General features: G+C 31.4%; 1 protein-coding gene and 1 long non-coding RNA gene across 54 annotated transcripts in view; one reads left to right on the forward strand and one right to left on the reverse strand.

The window, feature by feature from the left end:
- Nucleotides 1-25,396, forward strand: part of LOC139489348 (single-stranded DNA-binding protein 3-like) — a 77,686-nt gene that overhangs the window by 7,234 nt on the left and 45,056 nt on the right. For 26 of the 50 annotated variants that reach the window (XM_071275870.1, XM_071275713.1, XM_071275822.1 and 23 more), the window contains exons 5-7: nucleotides 4,930-5,014; nucleotides 10,851-10,892; nucleotides 23,791-23,877. In XM_071275870.1, the coding sequence (XP_071131971.1) occupies nucleotides 4,930-5,014; nucleotides 10,851-10,892; nucleotides 23,791-23,877 (214 nt within the window). Of the gene's footprint in view, nucleotides 1-4,929; nucleotides 5,015-10,850; nucleotides 10,893-23,790; nucleotides 23,878-24,397; nucleotides 24,464-25,396 lie in introns of all 50 variants that reach the window. The other 24 variants (XM_071275660.1, XM_071275719.1, XM_071275704.1 and 21 more) reach the window with 1 other exon arrangement.
- Nucleotides 23,623-25,396, reverse strand: part of LOC139489566 (uncharacterized) — a 30,847-nt gene continuing 29,073 nt past the window's right edge. For all 4 annotated transcript variants that reach the window (XR_011656200.1, XR_011656199.1, XR_011656198.1 and 1 more), the window contains one exon: nucleotides 23,623-24,105. This is a non-coding gene — a long non-coding RNA (uncharacterized lncRNA). The remainder of the gene's footprint in view (nucleotides 24,106-25,396) is intronic.

Here is a 25,396-nt window from a genome sequence, read left to right on the forward strand (position 1 = left end):
AGTTTACTTTGTGATCCCCGTTAAAATGCTGTCGATTTTAATGAAAAGTAACGTCGGTAAAATAGAGATACATGTTTTCATGCGTTAACTATAAATTGTCTGCTAAAACATAAGTTCGTACTATATATTGTAGGAAAATACGGAAAAGGAGAAAGCTCGGCGAACATTGCATTTCGCTCGCATTTAGATTTAAGCTTATGCAAATAAATGTTGCATTTTCCGACAATAAACGAATTAGGGATTTTTAATTTTCAATGACAAATGTAAGGGAGGTTGTAAAATTAGTGTGAACGGCAAACTACACCAATTGTCCAAATATTCAATACGCTCCGAATTGTTGAAAACATATTTTACATGAAATATAATATTAGCAAAACATAAATAACCTTTATAGCAATATTATTACTTGGTCGGACTTGTTAATTTAGAAACAATTACTTACGCCTACCGGTAAATTGCAAAGCCTATCACATATGCTATATCTTAGCATAATAGCTTTTGCAAAAAGACTTTTTAAACCTCTGTTTTAATACTTTGAATCTTACCCTTTGGACCATCACACTTTAGCGTGATACACCATCGTACTTTAGCGAACAAACAACCAACGCACTTAAGCGTGAGACACCATAGTACTTTAGCGTAGACCATCGCACTTTAGCGTGACCATCGCACTTTAGAGTACCATCGCACTTTAGAGTCCTACAGATATACTAAATGTGTGCATTTTAAGAACGGAATTTTGAACTTTTTGGCAAAATTGGCAAAATTATCCAAGTAGTGAATGTGGTTGTACAAAATTGTACTTTAACATAAACTCTAAAAGAAGATCTGGTATTATTGCCAATGAGACGACTCTTCTCAAGAGACCAAATGACACAGAAATCAACAACTATAGTCTATAGGTCACCATACAGCCTTAAACAAAGACCTTACCACATAGTTAGCTATAAAAGGCCACGATATGACAGTGCTAAAGAGACCTTACCACATAGTTAGCTATAAAAGGCCACGATATGACAGTGCTAAAGAGACCTTACCACATAGTTAGCTATAAAAGGCCACGATATGACAGTGCTAAAGAGAAAACTAATGGCTTAACTTATCTACAAAATAATGAAAGAAAAACAAATATGTAACACAACAACAAACAGTGACCACTGAATTACAGGCTCCTTACTTCAGACAGGCAAATACAGAATATGGCTGGGTTAAACATGTTATATATAGCACCCAACTCTCTCCTAACCTGGGACAGTGGTGTAACAGTACAACATAAGAACAAACAATGAAAATCAGTTGAAAAGAAAGTATTCAGTTACTGACAGCCAGTTCAAAGCCAGTAACAACTTATAAAGAAAGCATGCATTAAAGATACTTGTCTAAAGAAATGTGAACTATATTGTCTAGTTTTATACAAAAAAAAATATAGATCTATAATTTACCATTAAATTTGATAATAAATATGTTGGAAGCAAATAGGTTATAACTATAAGTACTCCTGAAAGTACTGTAAACTAGTGTAAACCAAAAAAAATTTGTGAGTAGAAAAATAATGCAATATAAAATGTAGAAAATATATAACATTAGGGTCTTCTCTTTGATAAATACATCATTAAAATAATAAAGCAGAAAATAAAATTGCTTGCAAGTCTTCTTAAAAGGCTATACAGGCTCCTTACTTCAGACAGGCAAATACAGAACATGGCTGGGTTAAAAATGTAATATAGCGCCCAACTCTCCCCTAACCTGGGACAGTGGTGTAACAGTACAACATAAGAACAAACAATGAAAATCAGTTGAAAAGAGAGAACTCAGTTACTGACAGCCAGTTCAAAGCCAGTAACAACTTATAAAGAAAGCATGCATTAAAGATACTTGTCTAAAGAAATGTGAACTATATTGTCTAGTTTTATACAAAAAAAAATATAGATCTATAATTTACCATTAAATTTGATAATAAATATGTTGGAAGCAAATAGGTTATAACTATAAGTACTCCTGAAAGTACTGTAAACTAGTGTAAACAAAACAAAAATTGTGAGTAGAAAAATAATGCAATATCAAAATGTAGAAAATATATAACATTAGGGTCTTCTCTTTGATAAATACATCATTAAAATAAGAAAGCAGAAAATAAAATTGCTTGGAAGTCTTCTTAAAAGGGCTGAACAAGAAAACATGTAAACATATATCCCAGAAATATATATTTATTTAAAAGATGTATGCACGTGACAACTTTGACTGAATGTTGTTTCACTAACAGGTTAGAAAGTGGAAAGCTTACATGGCTTTATATGGAACTTGAATATTGAAGTCTACACATAATAAATTTTAAAGATTCTATTAAGTTTACAATAAATATCTCTGTAAAATTGAAATGAAATGTAGCACTATGCATTGCAACTGAAGACAATTTGGTACATTATTGAAAACATTTCCTGTCATAAGTTTTTGCAAAATTTTCAACAATAAACACCTATAAGTTATATAATTACCAGTATTAATCAATTTGTTTTACATAAGCATTATGCACAGCTTTACTTTTACTTAATTTTTATCTTTGTTAAGAATTTTGAAGAAAAACCCCAAATTTGTTGAAATCTGTCAATTTATCCAAGGTAATTTATAATTCCCTTGCATCTTCAGAAAAAGACACACCATAAGCTTCTTTGAACCTATGATTAATTAGATTGAAGGCCTTTTTGAAAATGGTCCAAGTGCAAAAGAAATCAGGGGAAATTGGCACTACTACCTTGCCAGGCTAATATGCTAGTTTGCTTCAAATTATAATATTTTAGTTCACAAACATTAAAAACTCCAAAATGAGTGTTAGGTCTAAGGTATCTCTTACATAATAACTCTTTCTTTTTACTTTGTTTTCCAACAAAATATTTTTAATAGATAAACATTCCTTTTAGAACCTTCAGAAAAAAAATCTATTTAAAACATGTAAAAATGTATATTACACAACAGTTACAGATGTAACAAACATGATTTATGGTACACATTTTGGGGATTTTGTTTTAATTTAAAGTTGTCAAGTTGTGTGCTTGCAAAAAAGGCAGCATATTTATCAGGTAATAAATTTACACTTGAAAACATCTTTTTGTGAAGAAATCTTGATTCTGATTTTTAATTGGATATTTATGGTTTCTTTTTCGCTGAGTTTGGTTGTCCATTACCAAGTCCATCTGGCTATCAGAAAGTGTATTTTTCACAGAATAGACATTTCAGTAATGTTACTGTAATAATTTGTGTTTCTGGTGAGCTGAAGGTTCAATGTATATTCTTCATAGATTAATACATACATGTATATAGGTAAATTGTACATGTATTAGAGATGCAAATGAAATGAATTATTTGTTAAAATATTTGGAAAACATATTTGCCTTGTAAATTTCATTCTGAGTTTTAGACATGTGTAGAAGTTTTCACAATTGGCTCAAGTCTTTGTCCAGGAATGTAGGTCTTCTATAGTGACCGTCCCACTTCCTATTTAACCCCAAGGACATAACATCATTGTCTGCTTATGAAAGTTTGAAGAATTGAAATTTTAACTTTGTATATATTATGTATGAGGGACATGGCTGAGCGGTTATGGCCTGCAGGGCTTTCCATAGAAACTGATGGTTAAAGAAGACATATTGATTTTGTGATAGTATTGATTTTAGAGCTGCTATAGTTTTCCTCAGTCAACCAACCAGAATCTTGTACACCTGCATATCTGCAATAGTCAATGGTTTTGCGTAGCAGTAAAACCTGACACTGTCCTAAACTTAGTTACAGTAAAAACTGGTGTATTTTTAACTGGATATTTCTATGAGTCATTAAAAAAAAGAGCTCCATAAGCATTGTTACTTAACAAACAACAGCTATTACTGTCAAGGCCATAGCTAAGTCATGACAGTAATGGTATGCTATATGGGTCATCACAAAGACAAAATAATTCTTCTCTAAGTAAACATATTTAGAAATCATCTAGCTCGATAATTTTCTGGTGTGTATTTAAGAATTACAAATTTTCTTCTTTCTTCACAAAAGTTTAAACCATGCATCATATTGAAGAGGTTAACAAAAGTTATGTTGTTGACTATATTTCAATATATTTACTGAAAATCTAAGATATAAAAACCTCTGTAATTGTGATAAATTTTTATTGCTTCTTCCATGACCTTTTGACCTTAAAATGATTTCATCAGACATCTATTTTAGTTTTATGTTTTCAAGCACATTGTTTAATTTTGTGAACTTTTAGGATTTGAGCGAGTCTGAAGAAGGTTATTCCAGAAGCATGTATATGTGTGTTGTTCACACTTAACACGTGTTTAAGTCACATGTTTATGTGCATGTTTGTACTGTGAATTGTTTTTATGAACACAGGTCAATTACTCCTGGAAAATGGAAGGAATAATCAATTCAGCATAAAAATACCTTAAATTCCTGTTCTTCATCTGTAAAGTTGCTCAGGCCCGTAGCCAGGAATTTCCAAGGGGGAATAAAGGTTGGACTCATGAACTCGACTTTAACAGTCACAATTTGAACAAATGTTGACTTTAACAGTGCTTATTTGATTTCAAGGGGAGGGGTTCGTCCCAACCCCCCGGAACCCCCCTGGCTACGGGTATGTTGCTTGTCAGTCTTCCAAAATTATTAAAGTTCTCAACCTGCATTCTAGATTGCTCATATGGTATTTTTTATATGCATCAACTTGTTTTGCAAGTATATATATATGGTATAACACTTTTAGGTCTTGGAAATGTATTTTAGGTTCTTGTTCTTTATGGATCAGTCTGTAAGTTCAATTCATAATTTTTTTACTGGTTATGTATGTATGTATGTATGTATGTATGTATGTATGTACTAGCAGCTACCATTATAACCAACCTGAAATTCAATGCAAATGACTTATTGTTTTTCTTTATATTTCAGTGTATTTTGGGATTTATATTGTGCAGCTCCAGAACGAAGGGACACATGTGATCATTCTAGTGAAGCCAAAGCATTTCATGATTATGTAAGTATTCATAACCAGGGCCCATAAGGTGTGCTGTCCTATTTTGTTCATCTATAGAGTACAAACAGAGTTCACATCAGAGTATTTTTTCTTGGTGTAGGAGTGATGTTACTTGGCCTTATTCTGTGTTTAATGTATCACAATGTACTAAATATGTACCTCTTGCAAAATTCTTCACCAGAATTTTTTCCAACTTCTAGTTGGATTACCAATAAACAACCTTTTTCTTAAGTGTCTTACAGCAATAAAGTTTTCTAAATACTTGCTAGTCAGAATTACAATTTGACTAGTCTAGGACATAAGACTAGAGCTTGAGGCTACTAAGGCAGACTGTTGCATAGATAGTTGCTGGGGTCTTGACCATTTAATTTGCCTGTTGTTATTTCATATGGATAAAAGTAGATTTGGGGTATACATCATTGAAACAGCAACATATAAGCTGTTTATAGTTCAACATGTCGTCTACAAAAGACTCTACATACTTGGACAATTGTCTATACAATACGTCAAGATCTGTTTCTTTAACCAGTCTTAAAAGGTGGAAATAAAGTTTGAACAGCTTCCATCAATACTAACTTTACTGCAGGACAACAAAAATATAAGATTTCTGATGTTGAATCCTTAACTTTGGATCATAGTTGAATGTCAAATAAATGTCGTCAATGACAAAAGGATGTCTCATGACCTTGTCTCAAGGTCATTTTATAAGTATCTTGGTACATGTAATGCACAGGACAAAGTTTTATATTACCAATTTGATTAAAACAATTCTTGAAAAATCAGATTATTTGTTACTGAAGATATGTGGTGACACCCTTCGAATAAAAGTGATTTTAAGATACATACGTATTACAGTCACGCAATAAGATTTGAAGAAAAAGTTGTAGACAGGGAAAAAAAGAGAAATGAATCAAGTCAGTATTCATCAATCTTGTTGCATGTAACCTTGATTAAAGTAATTTACAAAATAGGTTAGATGTAAAGTTTTAATTTCATCCTTGTTGGAAGTAAGGACATGATGGACAATACTTGCATGAAGTATTCTATGTCCAATATACATAACGGGCAAAGGATGAAGAATATTCTATGTTTTGGAACTTGTCAACAAAACAGAGTGGAAATATTCTTAATTTTGCTTCATTATAAAACTGATCAGTAAATTTAATGGATATACATGTACACAATGTGTGCAGTTATAGATCATATTTTTAGTCCCCTAACTGGTGCTTAATAGGGTACCCTCAAGAGTAACTCAGTCACATTTGAGATAACCTCATATCATCAGGTCACTTTTAAGCAAGTTTGAAATAGTTGGTTTTGAATATTTTTAAAGTTCATAGGTCATTTTAAATGTGACTTCAAGTCACAAGGTGGTCCTCAAAATTTAATTACAATTACTTGTTGAGCAATTTTGTAGGAGTTTAGTTTCTTAGTCTTAGAAATTTGCTTCAGATTATTGCTCAGGCTTTTTCAAAATCCTTGAATTGCACCTGGTGATTAAATGTAAATTCTTGATAAAGAGTTGAGTTACATGTACATGTATTAAGGAAAAGATACTTATGAGTCAAAATTTAGAAAGTGAAATAACAGTGAAAAAAGAACTTTAATTTGTTGATTTCAAAGCTACAAGAATATTGTGTTAGATAGGGCATGTTGATAACATTGTCATGTAAGAAGCCTTGTTCTGCCTCAAAATTTCAGTTCATTTCTGATACATAGACGATGAAAGGTGTCATTGGTGTGAGTTGATAATTACACATGTTATATATTGAAACCTATTTCTATTACACTTGATTTGAATTAAGTAAAGTTTTGTAATATTGTTTTAAAATAATGATTTGTACAAATCTAAGTTAAACTTAGGTTACACTAATTTGATCTCAAAATGGGCTTATAACAGGCCCGTAGCCAGGAATTTTCAAAGGGGGGTTCGTTGGACTCATGAACTCGACTTTAACAGTCACAATTTGAACAAAACTTTGACTGTAACAGTGCTTATTTGATTTCAAAGGGGGGGGGGGGGTGTCTGAATCCCCCTGGCTACGGGTATGTATAATAGGTTGACTGCTTAAAGTCTAGGATTCTGGACCCAAGTTGGGTATAACATGTGATCAAATAATAGTTGATCAAGAGTCTAAACATTACAATTTTGAAATTTTGGAAAGTCTACTGAATCATGCATTTATATATATATATAATATATAACTTTACATATTAATCTACTACAAATTTTAAAGGATAATTCCCCATTAAAGGAGGAGGACCTCTATTGATTTTGAGATAACTAAGTATATACAATACATGTATATGTATAAGATCAAGGTCATAGCAGCTAGAAGTGATCAGAGTTCTGTAAAATAATTATTTGTATAAGCATCTTTTAGAATCATGAAATTAAGTCTTTGCTATTTTTAGAATAATCCACAGGTATGCTCATAACCAAAAGTTTTCTCTGTAAATATACTGCATTTTAACAGAACTTAACATTATATATAATGCAGTATAATTTATTTATAAAAATAAGGAAATCTGGTATGATTGCCAATAAAGTATCCACTAGAGATTAAAGGATGAGGATGTTAACAAAGGTTACCGTTCAGCCTTCAACAATGAGCAGAACCCATACAGTATATTAAGTTTAAAAAGCCATAACATGACAAAATATGAAACAAATCAAAAGAGAATATAAACAAAAATAACAAATTGGTTAGACAGCAATGAGCCACCAACTAAATTACAGGTCTAGACCCCAGTCCCCTTCCTAGGACAGTGGTGTAATTGTAAAACATAAGAACTAACTGTTAAAATCAATATAAGAGAGCTTTATTTAGCAGATCTGTAAGGTAAAGACCAAAACACAAGTAGTCACAGTAACTGAAAGCTACCTGAAAACTACATGTAGTTCTAAGGTAATATCAACTGGTAAATAAAATAACTGAAGCGCTTAATCTATGACAAATTTGGCAAGTGATACAGAACTATTTGGAAAATGAAACATTTGAATTCTGCTTGAAATTAATGATAATTGACCACAGTCACCGTCACATATGGTTACCATGGTTACTAAACATAAAGGTGAAAAAAATTATGAACAAAATTTGAAATAATTTGTTTAAAGGGACTTTTTGCTATGCACATTGCTAAAAATGATTTTCAGGGTTTGAAAGTGGCCATCCCAATAAACATAAAGACCCTCAAAATTACTTGGCAATTGGGCGACTGATACTCAAGCTTAAAACTTGTGATCTGTTTCTCAATACTAAATCAAATCATATATCAACAATGGTAGGTCCAGAAAAAGATGTAAGGAACCAATGCCTTAAAATTTCTGTCAGTATGTTGTCAGTTGAGCAAAGAAAGATTTCAACATGGGACTAAATTAGGGTTCCATATGTATTTATTAGAGCCCTACAATTTGTCTTTAAGTCAAGAAAGACTTAAAATAAATAAAGTGTAGCCCTGCTATTCGTCTATAAGTCAAGAAAGACTTAAAAAATAAATAAAATGAATGAAAAGGCATTCTATTTGAACTACTCCAACAAAACGAATGGCCACATACTCTTATATTTTTTTGAATGGGGAATGGTTTTGTTTAAGGGTTGATGCTTTCTAATATTTAAACTTATAGGCAGTCAATAGACTTGAAAAAATGCAACAAGCAATTTCTAAAATATATATTTCATTGTTAGAGAACAAAGAATAACAGAAAGATTACCAGGACACCTGTCCTAGAAAATTCTAGAAAGGACTTTTCACTATTTAAGTACATATTAAGTCACTTAAAGACTAATTTGTGGATATATGGATTGTACCCCTTTGTTATGTAGGTACACGAGGTACAGCCTCAACTTTACCTACAAAGTAACAATAATTATTTAATGATATTTCATGCTTTGTTGATAGTTATTATTCCTTGATGTTTAAAAAAGATGGTAACACATATTCTAAAGCTAAAAATCAATATCTGAGCTTTAAATCTATACACACTGGTATAGTGTGTAGTGTTTATTGATTTGAATGTGACATCTCTCTAAACAAGGTGTAAGGGTCCTAACTGTAACTGTTTTCTTCCCCAAACTTATCACACTGTTCTTGGCACACAAATTAGTACATGTATGTACACAAAGAAGATTTGGTATTATATAATACAGGATGTGTATCGGAGAACTGTTTTACTTTTAAATATTTGTTTTTAACTGATTGCTCGCTGACTTCATTGTTAGATTTTAAACTTAAATGTTTTATTAGTCGATTTCTGCGAGTTCTATAATTACAACAGAAGAAAGCATGTGTGGTGAATCTACATGTTGACAAAATAAAGTTAAATGGAAAAGAGAATGTTGGATATAAATTTGCCTGTACTTTAATTAAACACATTATATTTTAAGTAATGCATATTTTATATTGGAATACTTGGCTATAATATTTTGGACTGACAAAATGGGGGAATGTTTTCTCCGTAGATCAGATGACATTTAAACCAATTTAAAAAGATCTTTGATTAATTTCTTAATGAATAGAATTTTTTTTCTGGAATTTAGAATGGACTGAATAAGGAATATTTCAACAATATTTTTGCCTCTTTTGAGTCAATTATGAAATACCTACTTCCAGGTCACAAACCTATCCAAAAGTGATTGTAATATTTTTGACCACTGCATAATTTTGACTGCTTTGAAAATGTTGAATGATATATAGGATATATGAAATGATTTTAACAAGCAACAAGGGCTATAAGCAAGATGATGTAATGAGGAAGGAATGTTTGCAAGGTCAATAACATCATTTCAAATAAACAAATTCCAGTCTGCCTCAGAACTATAAAATACCTTTAAATGATATTTTGTATTAGTGTTGCCCACCAATGGATTAAGTCACAAATAAGGTCGTAATGTCTTGAAGGTCAAGGTCACCAACCTGTCCAAATGTACAAAGTATTACAGCTGTAAAATTTTGATTTCCTTGAAAAAAATATCTTAAATTATTTTGTATATATTAAAATGCATAGAAGGGATATGATACTATTCTGTTACTGTTAGCTTTGCTCTTCATACCTTTTCTTTAACATTGTGAGTGCTCCAATGCCAAAGTTTCTTCCTTGCTTAAATGAATAATATGTCAGATTAACAAACATCAGCTATATCTCTGACAAATCCCCAAATTGTGTTAAGGGACTGATGCCCCATGCATATAGAAGCATGCATATTATGAAGGAAATATTAAGTTTAGGCACCCTATGATAAACTGAATCTCTATGCATGTGACTGTAAAAATGACAAACTACTTGTTCCAAAGTAAAGGGCCATTTTACTTTAAGCACACACAATATTTGGTTCAAATAGACTTGTTAAATAAGACAGAATGGATTTCACACCGAAAGAGAACAGTGCACACAAATCAGTCATAGAACTGCATATTTACTGTGAAATCTTTTATGCCCCTGAGGTGTCTTTAAGTGTTACCCTTGTTCCTCTCAGTCTGTAAATCTGTCTGTCCATATGTACATCTGGTATATGTTCCTTTAACATATGCACAACCAAATATTATGAAACTTTAACACAATGCTTATTACCACATAACTCTGATCAAGTTTTGGATGGTGTTACTTTTATCGTTCTTCAGTTATTTCCCTTTATAACTTTATATGATAAGCAAGCATAACCATCATCTGTGTCCCATGGACACATTCACCATTTATATTCAAATGTGGTGGTTCTTTAGAATGATATATTGGAATTCACAAACTTTTTTTGTTACTTATATAACTAAAATTGGATGTTAAACAAGCAACAATCAATCAATTAATGTAACTAAAACGTTTGTCTGTATTTTTCAGGGTTTTGTAAATTCAGGGTACGGTGTCAATGGCATGGCACACGTAAGTACAATAAATTAGTTTTATTTCAATAGTACATTTTTTGTTTTGCATTTACTACTTGTATGCAGTGTACTGCCTCAACTTAACGGAATCTCGAAATGTTTGATATCCTGGATAGACCAAACTGAATTAAACAAAAGAAATTTGAAAACATCAAAACTTTGTGTGAAAGTCAACATGATACTAAATATTGACCAATCACAGTAAAAAAAAATAGTAACTTAACTTGATCTTGGCACAAGACTGCATGCCAAATTCCTCCTTTTAAGGAGTCTTAATGGGTCAAATTGTTGTTAACACAGTTGATTTAATTGTCCCTTCCTGTGTTGAAAGAAGAGAGATGTGAAATCTTATGTTCTCAATACACCACAGTGAAATATAGCACAAATGTACCAGAATTTAAAAAGGATGTGGACTTTTATTTTAATTTTGTGCCTAACCTTTGTTAGCTTTTTTCCATAGGCGGATCCAGGGGGGCCCTTGGGGGCCTGGTCCCCCCCTTTCGTGGGAAAAAATTGGTTGATTATATAGGGAATCATTGAAGCATGACTGGAGCGGGCCCCCCCTTAGGAAAAGTTCTGGATCCGCCACTGCTTTCAGTGTGTTTTCCAAATAAGTGATAGATTAATTGGCCAAATATTTCTTCCACAAACATTTTATCATTTTCTAATTGAATTAAGGAATGATATTTTGAATAAATTTATAGACCACTTCAAATTTGCCATATTGACCAGTTACAACTGACCAGAAGTTAACTTCAATATTAAATACTTAATTTCATAATTGATTTTGCAGTTTCCCTCTAATTTTAAAAGTAAAATGGACCATATAGATCATTTAAAAGCATTTAATTATTGGAATTTCTGAATAATTTTCCATGATCTGAGCTGTTTGTCACAGAAGGCTAGATACATGATAAAAATCTTTTTAAAGGTAAGGGTCGAACAAGGTGATAAAAAGATTTGCTATGCTATGCTTCACTGGTTAAATGTGACACCATTGTAAAATTCAAATATCTGTTATTTACAGAATATTTACCAATACTACAATGGTATGTAGTAAATAATATCGTAAACACCAACTGGGCTAATTGATTTTAATGCTCCAAATTTGGGGATCTTCTCCCCAGCCCTAGCCTTGGTGTAGACATGCATGAATAATAGAATGTTTACAGATTTTCAGCAGGTTGAAGTTGGGACTATGAATAGAAACTTTACTCACTTGATAAATCAATAGAATTGAGGAATCCCTGGGGGTTCTTACAGGAATTCTTTGTAATAAAACTTTTGTTTTGTAAAACGAGGAATATAATTGTTAATGCATGTAAGAACTGAAAAAAAGTTGATGAAAATGTATTTTAAAATTAAACATGATTAATGCTTGTTGAAAGTAGGCCATTGGAAAGGTTTCTGTACAATACCTGTGTATAAATTAATGTACAAGAGATATAGGCCACACCATGCCAATTTTATGAGTTAAAATACAGAACAACTAAACACATGGTAAACATTACCTTTGTTTACAATCTGAAAAACAAGAAAATAACTTGGGGTGGCCAGTAAATTTTTAAAAAAGCTTATAGATTAAACTTACAAACTAAAAATATTTTTAATTTATCTATTATATTTTAATTAGCCAGTTTTGATAGATTTTAAACCAAAAAGAATGAAATTTCCTTTAGTTAGCCTCATTCTGTATACCAGTACATAATGTGTTTAGGGGAAATGTAAAGGGAATTTATAAAATTTATCACTCCAAGGATTATTGATTGCATAATTCTAAGGAATTAATTTGCTTTTATTTAAAAAGTGGAAATAGTTTCACTGAAAAATAAATAAACAATAAAGATGTTTATGGAAAAGAATTGGAAAAAATGGAATAAACAAAAACCTGATAGTCAAATAGTGATGATTTTTATTTGTGGCAGATGTAATCATACTTAGCTCCCCAACTGTGGACCTCAGTTGCATCTATTGATCAGGGATGGTTTTGTAAGAAGAGGAAAGGTTTTCAAATATTGATGTTGAAAATCAGTGATATTTTTTTGTCCATTTGACATTTAAAATAACCATATTTACAAGTATTTTGCCTTAATTATAGTTACTACCGTTTTCTCATTGTAGTAGAACTAGTGGACATTGCTTCAGCATTTGGGAGATCTCAAGATCATCAGGGGTGTTTTTGTGTTTTTTTTCTGTAAAGATTCATCATTTGTGTACAGTGCTTTAATTAATTTAAATAAGACTAGACTATACTATGTCCTTGTCAACTATCAGGAAAACATGATGATGGCTGTAAATGGGACACCAGTTTCAGAAGTGTATTTAATGAGGTTCTAACAGGAAGTACTTGCTTACTTTCAAAAGTTTTGACCCTGTCCTGTTTTCAGATCTAGTCAAATTTCAGCTAGTAACATATGTTTAAAATGTGTTTTGTTTGTTGAACAGTTTGAAACTTATGTGCATTCTGTCTGAGAGTTGTCCATTACTCAATGTGGGTGACAATTGCATATCTGATATATTCTAATTTCTCATTTTCATTTTCAAAATGATGGTTTACCCATGCAAGTCCAGGGATACATCACACACCCTTTCAAGCAATTTGATGCCTTCTCTAACCTGGTTCAATTGCAATTTTCTGTGTGGCAGTATGACATCATCCAAATGCTGAATTTAATTTTCAAACAGTATGTTTGTCATCTCTATGATTGCAGTGCCCATTCCTATCATTGAGGCATGTGTTTGTTTTCAGTCTCCACATAGGTAAAGCCCTTCTCCAGATAGAAAAGACATTCATACTTTGACAGCAGCTTACTGTGCAACTTTTTTAATTGCCAAAAATAAGGTTCATTCAGAAAGTGTAGATTTAGACAAAATCTAGGACAGTGTGACCTACTTTTTCCTCTTCACTTACTGATTTGGCAGTGATCATGCTGCTAGATACTTGGTGTCCTATGGACAAATATATCTTTTTAATGCACATATGGGGTCCTCAGGGACCAAGTGGTCTTAGTAGTCAAACGACTGTATAACTAGGATGTCAACACTGAGGTAGCCGGTTTCAATCCAACACATTGCATGGTTGCTGGACTCCTATCATAATTAAAATGGATTGTCAGTTTTCCTACAGAATAGCCCAATACTGAATAGTCCTCAAAAGTTTTGTTAAAACAACAATCAATCAATTTTGATTTATAACTCAGTTGAGGTTTTCTTTGTTTTTATTAAACTTTTACATGTGATTGCTTAACTTTCATTTTTGCATCTTTGGGTTGAAGTAGAGAGAATGATTATTGGCACTACACCAATTAAGTCTTTTCTGGTTGTGTGTTTGCTGCCATATTCAAACTAGTTGTGTAATCTCCATCTGAACTTAATCCCCGAAGTTTTGCCCATATCCATCAGACCAAGAAACTTCATGTATCATATAATTAATGTAATACTGGTAATCTCCCCTTATTTTAGTGGTGGCTCTGTATGAATGGTATCTATTATTTGCATATATGTATCCATATATTCTGTAGGCAAATACCTAGTACAAGGTCACACAAAATATCACTAACTAATATTAGAGGTAGTCAAGAATATGAATGAATTCCATATACTTTTGAGGTGACTTTAACACAAGCATTGGACAAGTTTAGGATGTTTGTTTTTTTTGTTAATCTTACAGCTGCAAATATCTTTGTGGTATTATATTATTTCATCACTTAAATCTTCACACTATGTTTTTTTTCTAGCAGTTCAAAATAGATTGTCCTAACAGAACTTGCTGACAGTGATTATAACATTTGTAAAGTATGTCATCTTCACCGTGTTTGTTCACACTGATATGGAATTTGTAAAGTAGGTCAACTGGTTGGGGAAGAATGCAAGCAATTGTTGCACTTGTTGGTACCTATTTTTCCTTGGATAATTCAGTTGAGATCAAGAAATAGAATGGGAATACTGGTTATAAATATTACATTTGCGATTTCTTTCAGGGAAATAAACTTCATAAGTGTAAATTTTTTTTGAAAGATGACTGGCAAATTAGACCTTTTAAAACAAAAGGTGACCAGGTCCAGGGGACTTAATTTGTGTAAATTATTGATAATTTGTTGTTAGTATTTACAATTTCTTCTCAGATTCTTACAGAGACGAAGTATAATTTTGGAGTTTATGGGAGATGCTGATAATTTTTAAGATCCAAATATAAGCTATTTTGACACTTATAATTGCTGTAAGAAAGCACTTGGGAGATAGTTATTTCAAATGTCAATGCAAGATGGCATCGTTGGAGATTGTAATTTGAAAGGTCAAACAAAGATGGCATATTTATATACATATTGAAAAACATGATCAAATGAAAGTATATGCTAACCCTTCCAGAGCACCTGATCATGAGGTCACCTAGGTTTTTGGTAGGGTTCCTGTTTCTCAATCTTTAATATTTTATTTAGTTAGTGTTTTGTAGACTGTTGTCTGCCATTTGTTTTTAACCCAAGATGCTGTTGGCCTCTCTGTGACTTATAGAGTTTTAAATATCCCTTCTTGGTGTTTTATGTCTGTTTTTATGCCCACACCGTAGCAGAGGGAGCATTAAGTTTTACCCTTGGTCGTCCATATGTATGTCCCAAAGTTGGTTTCCGTTCTCTAACTTTAGTTTGCCTTACCAAATCTTATGAAACTTATACACAATGCCTATTACCACAAAAATGCAGATCAAGTTTGAATTTTTGGTGGCAACACTTTAACCATTCTAGAGTAATGCCCCTTTACATGGACACATTACATCTATTAATGCTGATAGTTATCAATCCAAGCTACTTGTTTATATGCTGAAGAGCTGGTGTAAGAAACTATTGAAAACACATGCAAATAAATGTCTAATATTGCTTCTATCTGAGTTGAATATTTTTTAGAATTAAGAACCAGTTGTTTGTCAAGCTGTGTGTATTCCAACCTTTGATTTATTATATTATTAAGACATTTATCATGTCTTTTTAAACTCACTTGCTATGTAATGTTGATATTAAAGTCAGAATGTTTGACAACTTTGTAACCAGAATTGTTGAAATCTCTTTTCCCGTCAGGTGGCCCTTGAAGAAAATCCACTGGTCTTCACTTTTATTTCTATTACAAAATACCAAAATAGTGTCAGTCTTTTGTAAATTGTGGTGGACATTTCTTCAGACCACAACTTTTCATGAACTCTGTTCATAACAGAAATTTTCTGACCCACTTTCTATGCTTCGTTGGATTTTGTCCTGGGCCCAAAAATTCAATTGTTGACACATCTTCAGAAGACTTATTAGTGTAACCACCAATAGGCATTGCCTAGATAGTACATATGTCCAGGCATGCACTAGTTTGCACTAGAAATCATCCACACTTTTTTGTATCTGGCCCCTGTTATTAAGAATATTGATTTATTGAACAAAACAAAGAGTGAACATAAACATGTTTACACAGTTTTGTTTGTCACTTTCACTCATGGGTTGGGTCAACAAAATCAATAGCCAAGATCATTGATGTAAGGATGTAGGGTATTTTATTGGGGCTCTACATGGGAGGTTAAGGTAATGTCCCATCACATTCATTGTAGTTTTTAGGTAGTTTAAAATTCATGCAGAAACCTGTTGTATTGGAAATGACCTCAGGATTATTAGATATTTAATGAGGTCAACATTTAGGTTATTTCACCTATCATTGATATTGTATAAATTTAAATGGTAAAAAAAATTAAGATGTTTGTTTTTTTTAAAGAATGTTTTGTTCAGGACGGGTGAAGATGCTGATATCAAATGTTTTTAAATCAACTTGTAGAAGGGGAAGTAATCTCAATAAAAAAAAATCTATTTTTTAGCCTTTTGCTTGTTCCAAAGTTTTCATTTAAATCCTAAAATATCAGATAAGTGCAAAAAGCAGGGTAGATTATTTAAATTTTCATAAATTGGATAAAAAACTCTTTCATAATTTATTGTTTGTAATGGTATATAAGTTACAGAAATGGGTCATTACTGGAATGATAGTCAAGTTTTTATGGTTATATAAAAAAAAATGTAACACAAAATATACCTGTATCTATATAATTATTGAGATATTTTGTGAGCAGAAAATTCTTTAATAGAACAGCTGTTGAAAGTTTTATTTTCCATATTTATTTCTAAAAAACTTAATATTATCTAATTAGTAATAATTATAACAAGTAAACAAAGAAATTTGCTACAGAATTCTCAAATGCAAAATCAAGCCTGATTTTGGTTTTCATTCTTTTTAATGTCGCTATGTTACAACTGGATTGCTGATTTGAATTCTATGAAAACTTACTGGAGGTAGGAAGGTAGTTGGCTGCTTTCATGGTGTTAAAATACATGTACTGTTATTTTTTTACCTGTATCAATTTCAAATGCACAAAATTTGGCACAACTTATAAGTGACCGTAATATCAAGGAAACACACTAGTGTATTTAATGGTATGGCCTGAGCATAGCTACAGTAAAAAGGAAGTTGATAACTTTATATTCTGTTAAGTAACAAAGTGATACATTTCAATATAGATGTTTAAAAAGTCTTTCTGCAAGCAGTCTCCACTGTTTGTTTTATTGATTGTATAATTATCGCTATTTGCCAAGAACTCAAACAATCATCTGTTGTCAGAACAGAAATCTCCCTTTGTGAGCCTCCCAAGTATTTGATTTTATTTGTAGGTATAGTAAAACCTGCATTATCAGTAGCTGGTATTGTGTGTATGTGTTTAAATGTCAAAGCTTCAAAATTTAAATCTATATAGTGGTGTAATTCTTATAAACAAAAATAGTGATCTTAGAGATCTATGTTTACCTATCTTCTAAGGGAATAACCTAGTTAGCTGAAAATGGTTTCACTGTAGGATGAATTATCTGAAATCACATGACTGTATATGAATTATAACAAAGGGAATGGCTAAGAATTCCAAGATATATTTAGATCATGAAAATAATTTATGCCATAACATTTATGTTACAAAAAATAGAAATGTTGTCAGGTTGTATTTTCAATCATTATAAATTCTTTCAACTGGTTTTACTGTAAGAACTGATATAATTTGTGTCACTGCTAAAAAATATCATGTCCTGTTTTGTCTTATACTTTTATATTTTGATAACAGAAAACTAAAACATTTATATTTTGGACAAATATGTGCAGAAAAATTGGCTTTCTTTAAAAACTTGTGTATTCTCTTCAAATTGTATTTGAAAACATTTATTGAACACACTGGCTATCTAAATCTAGTGAAACAAATTTTTATCCTGTAGCCTCAAAGTGGACACTCAGTATGTTTTGACCCATGTCCGTCACTCCGTTTTTTTGGTAAATGATATAACTCCAGTTGTATAAGGTCTGCAGATAATACATAATATAGAGGTGAATTTTTATGTGTTTTTTCTTAGAGTTCATTGCACACTCTTTTAACTTTTATGACATAATAATGGTGCTTTTTACTTTGAAAATTCACGAAAGTTGTACATGTCAAAACTTGCTAGATTTTTGTTAGTGCCTGCAGATATTGAGCTAAAATGTACATGTAGTTAAATAATATTAAGTTTAAACATCAAATTCACATTTTTAAGTTAATATAATACTGACAAACTTACGGCACTTTAAATTTCATGAAATTTGTCCACATATTTTAAAAAAAGTCTGGTTATTATTGTATTTGGGGAACAACATATTATTGTATTTAGGGAACAACAGCAGTCTAGCAGCATAATCTGTTTCTATGTAGTAACTTGAAAACATAAGATGACAGTAGACTAAGGATGTCTATTTCCATGAAAATGATTTTCACTTCTTTTATCAGGAGTTTTGGTCCCTTGTTTATTTGAATATGTAACTTTATGTCAAATCTGTTCAATGACTCCAATCTTTTTCAATTTGTAGTATGTTGTTTCTTCTAACTAAATGGTAGTCAAGATTATTTCATTCATAAATTATTGCTCTTGATTGTTTGACATTTTGACAGCTTCTTGATTTTTTTTTTTTGTACCAGCTGTATTATATTTGTAGTTATCATGAATGAGCATCTTTTAGATTATGTTAAATGTTTTTGTTTTGTTTTTTATTTACCTGTTTCTTGATTGTGATATTTTTTCACAAAGGACTTGAGAAATTCATTTAGTTAGTACACATCTTATGCTATTGGACAGCACCTCATACAAATGTGGTTTACAAAGGACAAGAGGTGTTCATTTGGTTCATACTCATCTACTTTCTTTGTACTGCTTTAATTGCTCAAATGTGTATGTACAACTAGTTAAGTGCAATTACACATCACTTATGCAGATCCAAAATCTACAGAGGGATCGAAATCCTGAAGAATATGTATATGGAAATACCAGTATGGGTATTTAAGATCTGGATCAGGTTTACATGAAGGTTTATTCTTGGACTGAATTTGGGGCCGAATTTGGATACAACAGTATTTTTCATGTAAATGCTTCAAAGGAGTCAGATCCAGCTGCAGATTTCAGATCAAACTACTCAGCGTGAAATACTTTGGATTTATTTATTTTCATTGGTACCAATTCTTTGTGGCTCGAGAAAAATTGCTATACACACTCAAAACTTGATTTAGTGTTTCATTAGAGGTCAAAGACAATTTTGTTTTATACATATCTTCTTTGTTAACCAGGTTTCCTTACAGCATTGGTTGTCAAGCAGGTCAATGGACAGACAGGCAGCTCCAGTTGGTTCATGCAATAGTTTGTTCAACCAAGGCTTTCAAATTTAAATATGTAATGACAAAATCATGATGAGTTTAATATGACTATTTTCACTTTGCCATTTAGGAGTTATGGTTCTTGATTGATTGGAAATGGGCCTTTTAAGACTTTTCTGTGCAATACTTTGAGAACTATTTACTTTACCTTTGGAATGTTCATTTTTACTGATGACAAAATTGAGGTCATATTCGATTTTGACAATTTTCACTTTTGTCTCTCTTGAGGTACAAAACTTCATTACCTAAGGCTAATTAAAATTAATTGATAGATTTTCATCCCCGCCCGCCCCTCTGAAATCGTCCCATCCCGATTTTTTTTATTTTAAAAAAAAATTTGATTTCCGGATTTTGTTCATTTCCGTTTCTGGTAACGGTCAAAACTTCCTGTTCTAAATTTTGGTTTTCGTATTTCATTGAGTAATTTAAAATGATTCTGCAGCTCTCCGATGACAAAATTATCTACCGAGAATAGAGATTGATTACGAAAAGGACATGGAATATTCGGGTTACAAGTAATACGCTGTGTCCAAGAATGCAAATCGCGGTATGACACAAACTTGTTGGATAAGAAAACAGTTGATTTTTTTTATTGATTAAATGACTTTGTGTCAGGAATTTTGGACTGTGAATTATATCCAAAAGAGCAAGAATAGTGGAACACATTGGTACAAAAACATTACTGGATTAAACAACTTGACTCAAGCACGAACTTGTTTGATTTATGACAGTATATTGAGTTCAAAAAGTCGGCAAACATACATGTACACTACATGTAGATTACCAATGGCTATTGTTTCTTTTGGTTGACAACCAGCAAACACCCTCTGTCCCAATACCTTAATAGAGTCATTAAACAGCTTCGTCTTAAATGTTAAGTTCATGTTTTACATTTACCGTAATATAATTATATTTGCATCTTTAAGAAGAATATTAAAAAATCACCAACCTATTATTTTCATAACTGTTTGAGTTTTCATCTTATTCTGTACTCATAATTCTTGTGTTGCATACCAATGCATATTTGTTTTATTTTATGGAGACAAAAAAACATTGCTTAAGAAGACAAATAAATATGGCGAAGGTAGTCCAACTGAAGAAAGCATTTCTCCATGTTTTTGCTGTTTAATAGAAATAGGTTTCTAAAGCAGCAATTACATGTAGTACAGTGGTTGCCAATCAAGAGATTGGAAGATTATGTATGATTCCTTATACATGTATACACAAGATATAAGCTTATTATTACACTTGCATAAATGAAGAACATGTCATCAGAGGGTTTCAGAAGAAATATAAATAAAAAAAAAAATCCGCCCACCCACCCCATTTTTTTCAAAAATTTGGATGAAATCTACTAATTAATTTTAGTTGGCCTAAACAAACACACTAAAATATCATTTTGACAGCCTCTTGTTTTTTTGTTTTTTTTGTTTACAGATATGTTTTTCTGTCTGCCTTGTGTCGTAGTTGAAGTTTCACTATTTTGAATCTTTTGTTCAGAGATATGTTTATACAACTCCTTGTCATGACTTTGTTTTTTTTCTGTAGACAGTAAGGAAATATAGACGACAGTACTTGTCACGACTATTTTTTTTTTAAAACTGAGTTCATTATTATCATTAATACACTTATGCAGACAGATGAGGATATCAGACATATGTATAGTGTGGAATAACATTGATCTTGTATTCGACAGCTGTTACCATGTTAAGAACAGTTTATTCTCGATTTGTATAGTCCACTGTCATGAAAATTTCACAAATCATATACTATGTCTTTAAAAGAAAATGCCATACTGTAAAAAAAAAAGTAGGACTTTTTAGTCCCTCTGAGAACTTTCTGTTTAACTCCGTTCTTGATTTTTATTATCCACTGTCACGAAACTTTTTATACAAATCATATACTTTGTCTTTAAATGAAATAAATGCCATACGGAAAAAAAGTAGGACTTTTTAGTCCTTTTGAAAACTTTTACCATATAACTCTACAAGTTATTGACATTGAATAAGGAACTCGTGTGTTTCTGTTGTGAATTGTAGCATTAACCTTGTAGATGATATCTAGTACATTTGTACTGTGAGTTTCCTTGTAATTGGTCAATTGACTTGAGCTATTTATAAAAGATTTTAGAGTTTGAAATTTAAAAGACTTGTTATTCTGATACAATGTAGACAGTAAACCAGAGCTTATTTAAAATGATCAAAATCTATATTTTTATGAAAAGGCTAAAAAGTGGGTATCTACAACCTCATGCACTGATAGTACATTATTGCATTTTTGTAGGCATATCATGTCATCTTAAAATAGAATTCCGAAAAATAAAAGTACAAAGTTCAGTGAAGTATTGGGCCAAATAAGACCCTTATCATAGTTAGTTCTTTAAATAAATCTGACAATTTAAGAATAGAACCTTGTTAGGCATTGATTTCTATAGTGTCAGTGGGTCAAAGGATGTAACTTACATATAAAAATATGAATATAAAAAAAGATAAAGGACAGCCTAAAATGATTGTTAATATTTTGATGTACTTGGTTTTATAACAAGTACATATTGTAATTTAAACTTTACCATTTAATAGTAAGGCAACTCATTGTATGGGTTTTCCAAACTATGGGTAGTTTGAAGTGATGTGTAAAGTAAGATGGAATTCTGTTTCTGGTATATTCATTTCTAGAATATTCTGATTATGTCTAGAAAGCAGTAAGGTGAACAAGGATACAACATGAAATGAGAGGTTTAACCAAATATAGCCTTTTTAATGCTTGTACTTGTATTTGAAAGATGTGTGTAGTGTAATACGAAAAACATTAATAAAGAAAGGAAAGGGTTTATAAGTTTAAATTTTTTTTGTTGAAAAAACAAAAATCGAAAAAATATTACTACATTGTACTGAATCAGTCAGCAACTGATCAAAGGGGAATAACTTCAATTTTAAACAAGGGAAATAATTGTTCTGGTTCTTAGTTCAAAATGAAAATGCATGGGATAGAAAATGCATTATTTCTTAACAAAATAAAACACTTATATTTCTTTTGGATAAGTATTGTATCATTGAAGTGCATTTTATAAGCCGAAAGTGATGCATAGCTTGTAATTTGTTTTTCAAATTTATATATTATTTGTCAAGAGAAAACTAAAAACAAACTTATGTTAAAGATATAAAATGATTGAAAAAAATACCATTTTGATATCAACATCAAGGTTGAATATGTATTACAATTAGAAAAGTTAACTTGTCTCAAAAAAAAGGAAATAGGAAAGGAGCAGATAGGAACGTTTCGTGGAGCACTTCATTTTAAATTAGCACAACCAAAGAAAACAATTCATGACTTAAGTTGTGACATGCTTTTATGTAATAAAGTAAAATTATTCAATTTATATTGAAGACCTATGTATGTATTTATATCTGTTCTGGCCGGACTGATAATTTTTGATTTACCACACATTCATTTTATATATTGTCACATGTAATTTCCCACCATATACATATAGCATGTCAGTCAGCATTTTTCAATTTTGTCAATAGAGAAAACAATTTACCACATTTTTGTTAGAAAATAAAATATGTTCACTATTTGAAGCTCAATTTTGAAACTTTAAACTGGGAGATTTACTGAAAATTTTGCCATCTTGAGTGTATAAATATTGTAATTTAAAGAATGAGGTAGTAGAATGTTTCTCATAACATGTAGTCATATGCTCGTAACAAAATTTTTCTTTTTTATGTGTCATTAGCTTTGTTTTATGTATGTAGCTGTTTTAGAAAAATAAGAAGTTCCTAAATGGGTTAAATTCCTGAGACATTTTGGTTATTACTAATCTCTGGCTTTGGCTAAGTTCCCCTCAACGATAGAAAAGATTGCGGAATTAATTGCATGAAAGATCCTTAATGTAAAAATAGTCAAATTTGTCACCTTCTATGATGTTTTACTGTCAATAAGAAAATACTCCTTCCTGAGATGTACATTTCATGGCATTAGCAAGAAGTTTAAACATTGCATTTTTTAATTTTCAAAATCCATCTTAAAACAATCACAATATATCCTTAATGAGTAACATTCCTTTCAACACCAGGTTTATTTCTAGTATCAAATCTTATATGTTATCTTGAATATTTCCTTCTTTTTCTTATAGTTTCTGTTTTTATCTTTTCAGAATCCAGCAGCACAAAGTCCGTTAGGACAAATGCCCCCACAGGATGGAATGCCACCAGGGGGGCCAATGCCTCCTGGTTTTTTCCCTGTAAGTATTTTTCTTCTTCCATTATTTGTTGATAAACACATTTGATAAACAAAATTTCATCCATCATTTCTCATCAAGACAGACATCCCATTTAACATAAGCTGTATAATAAAGGCATGGGAGACAACTCTGCTTTCCTTGTTATATGTATTAACTTTTGTGATGGTGTTAACTCCCTTTGTATGCAAAATTCCATAGTATTCTGTTCTGTGCTGAATGCATGGATTCCTGTTTAATAAAATAATAAAATGTATGTTTTGGATATTGAAACATAAGAATTTTATATAATTTAATAGCACATATTTATAAGTGTGTGTGTTTGTGTGAAGTAATATGGTTATGGTGAAAGTTTTCAGTAAAACTAAATAAGAAACTAATTTGGGCTTTATATGTATTGAGGGGCTTGAATAAAAATTTTAATAGATTCCATTTAAAATGTCACATTGTATTGCCTTAAAATTGACTGCACTAAACTTGCACTAAAGCACCATCAAATAATGTTGGTCCCTTGTATTGGTAGCCGCCAGCATCACAGCCGTCCCCCCACTCACAGCCTCCTCACCCCCCTATGATGGGGCCAAATCAAGTGAGTAAACAACAATGTATACATTTCTATACATCAGTGTTGTCACATCTTGTTGTTGCCTCTTCTATCATCTTACAAGCAGCGAAGCAGGAGTTGTGTTTTACGACAAATCAGTTTTACAATTAAAAAAATAGAGGAAATAAGACAGCTATGAGAAACAATAATTTAAGGAGAGACATGTGGCTTAATTTTAACTGGATGAGAACGAGGAACATATGATTACATTTACTAGATGCTGTCAAGAAAGATCATAAAATATCTCCAATTGTGATATCTGGTTGACCTTTATTTCAATAAGACAAGAGAAGGAGTATAACATGTTCTTTTGTATTTGCACATGAATCTGTTCTACAAAAGACTTAGCATTTTTCACTTTCAACCAAGGAATTGAAGGGCACCACAGCTAGGATATTTATGCTGATTTTGACACTGGACCTGCCTACAAGACGATTCTGGATACATAGTAGACTAAATTAGCCGTAGTCATTAGACACACAACTGAATTTTGAAATAACTATATATTTTGTAAAACTGATTAGTGGTAAAGCTTCAACTCCGGTTCACTGCCATATTTTACTATTCATGCTTTTTCCTTATGTAGATCTTGAAAAAAAAATAGTCATACCATTCTGTTTATATTTTCTGTCACTTAAAACAAACCTGTAATGTTAATTTTTTTTGTATTAAAATTTTATTTTGTTAATTATTCAAAATTTGATATTGATATATATTTCTCTAATTCAAATCATCTTACTTATACCATCAGACATACTGGAAACAAGATGCACTTGAAAATACCAAGAAATACAAAAACTAATAATTATTTACGAACATTTTTTTGTTTTCTTCACATTTTACGTTCCTATCTTTTTCATAATCCTTTTTAAAATTTAACAATTGCTATTTGCTTTGTGTGGAAATGTATCATTGTTG

Source organism: Mytilus edulis, chromosome 1, assembly GCF_963676685.1.
Source record: "Mytilus edulis chromosome 1, xbMytEdul2.2, whole genome shotgun sequence".
Taxonomy (NCBI): domain Eukaryota; kingdom Metazoa; phylum Mollusca; class Bivalvia; order Mytilida; family Mytilidae; genus Mytilus; species Mytilus edulis.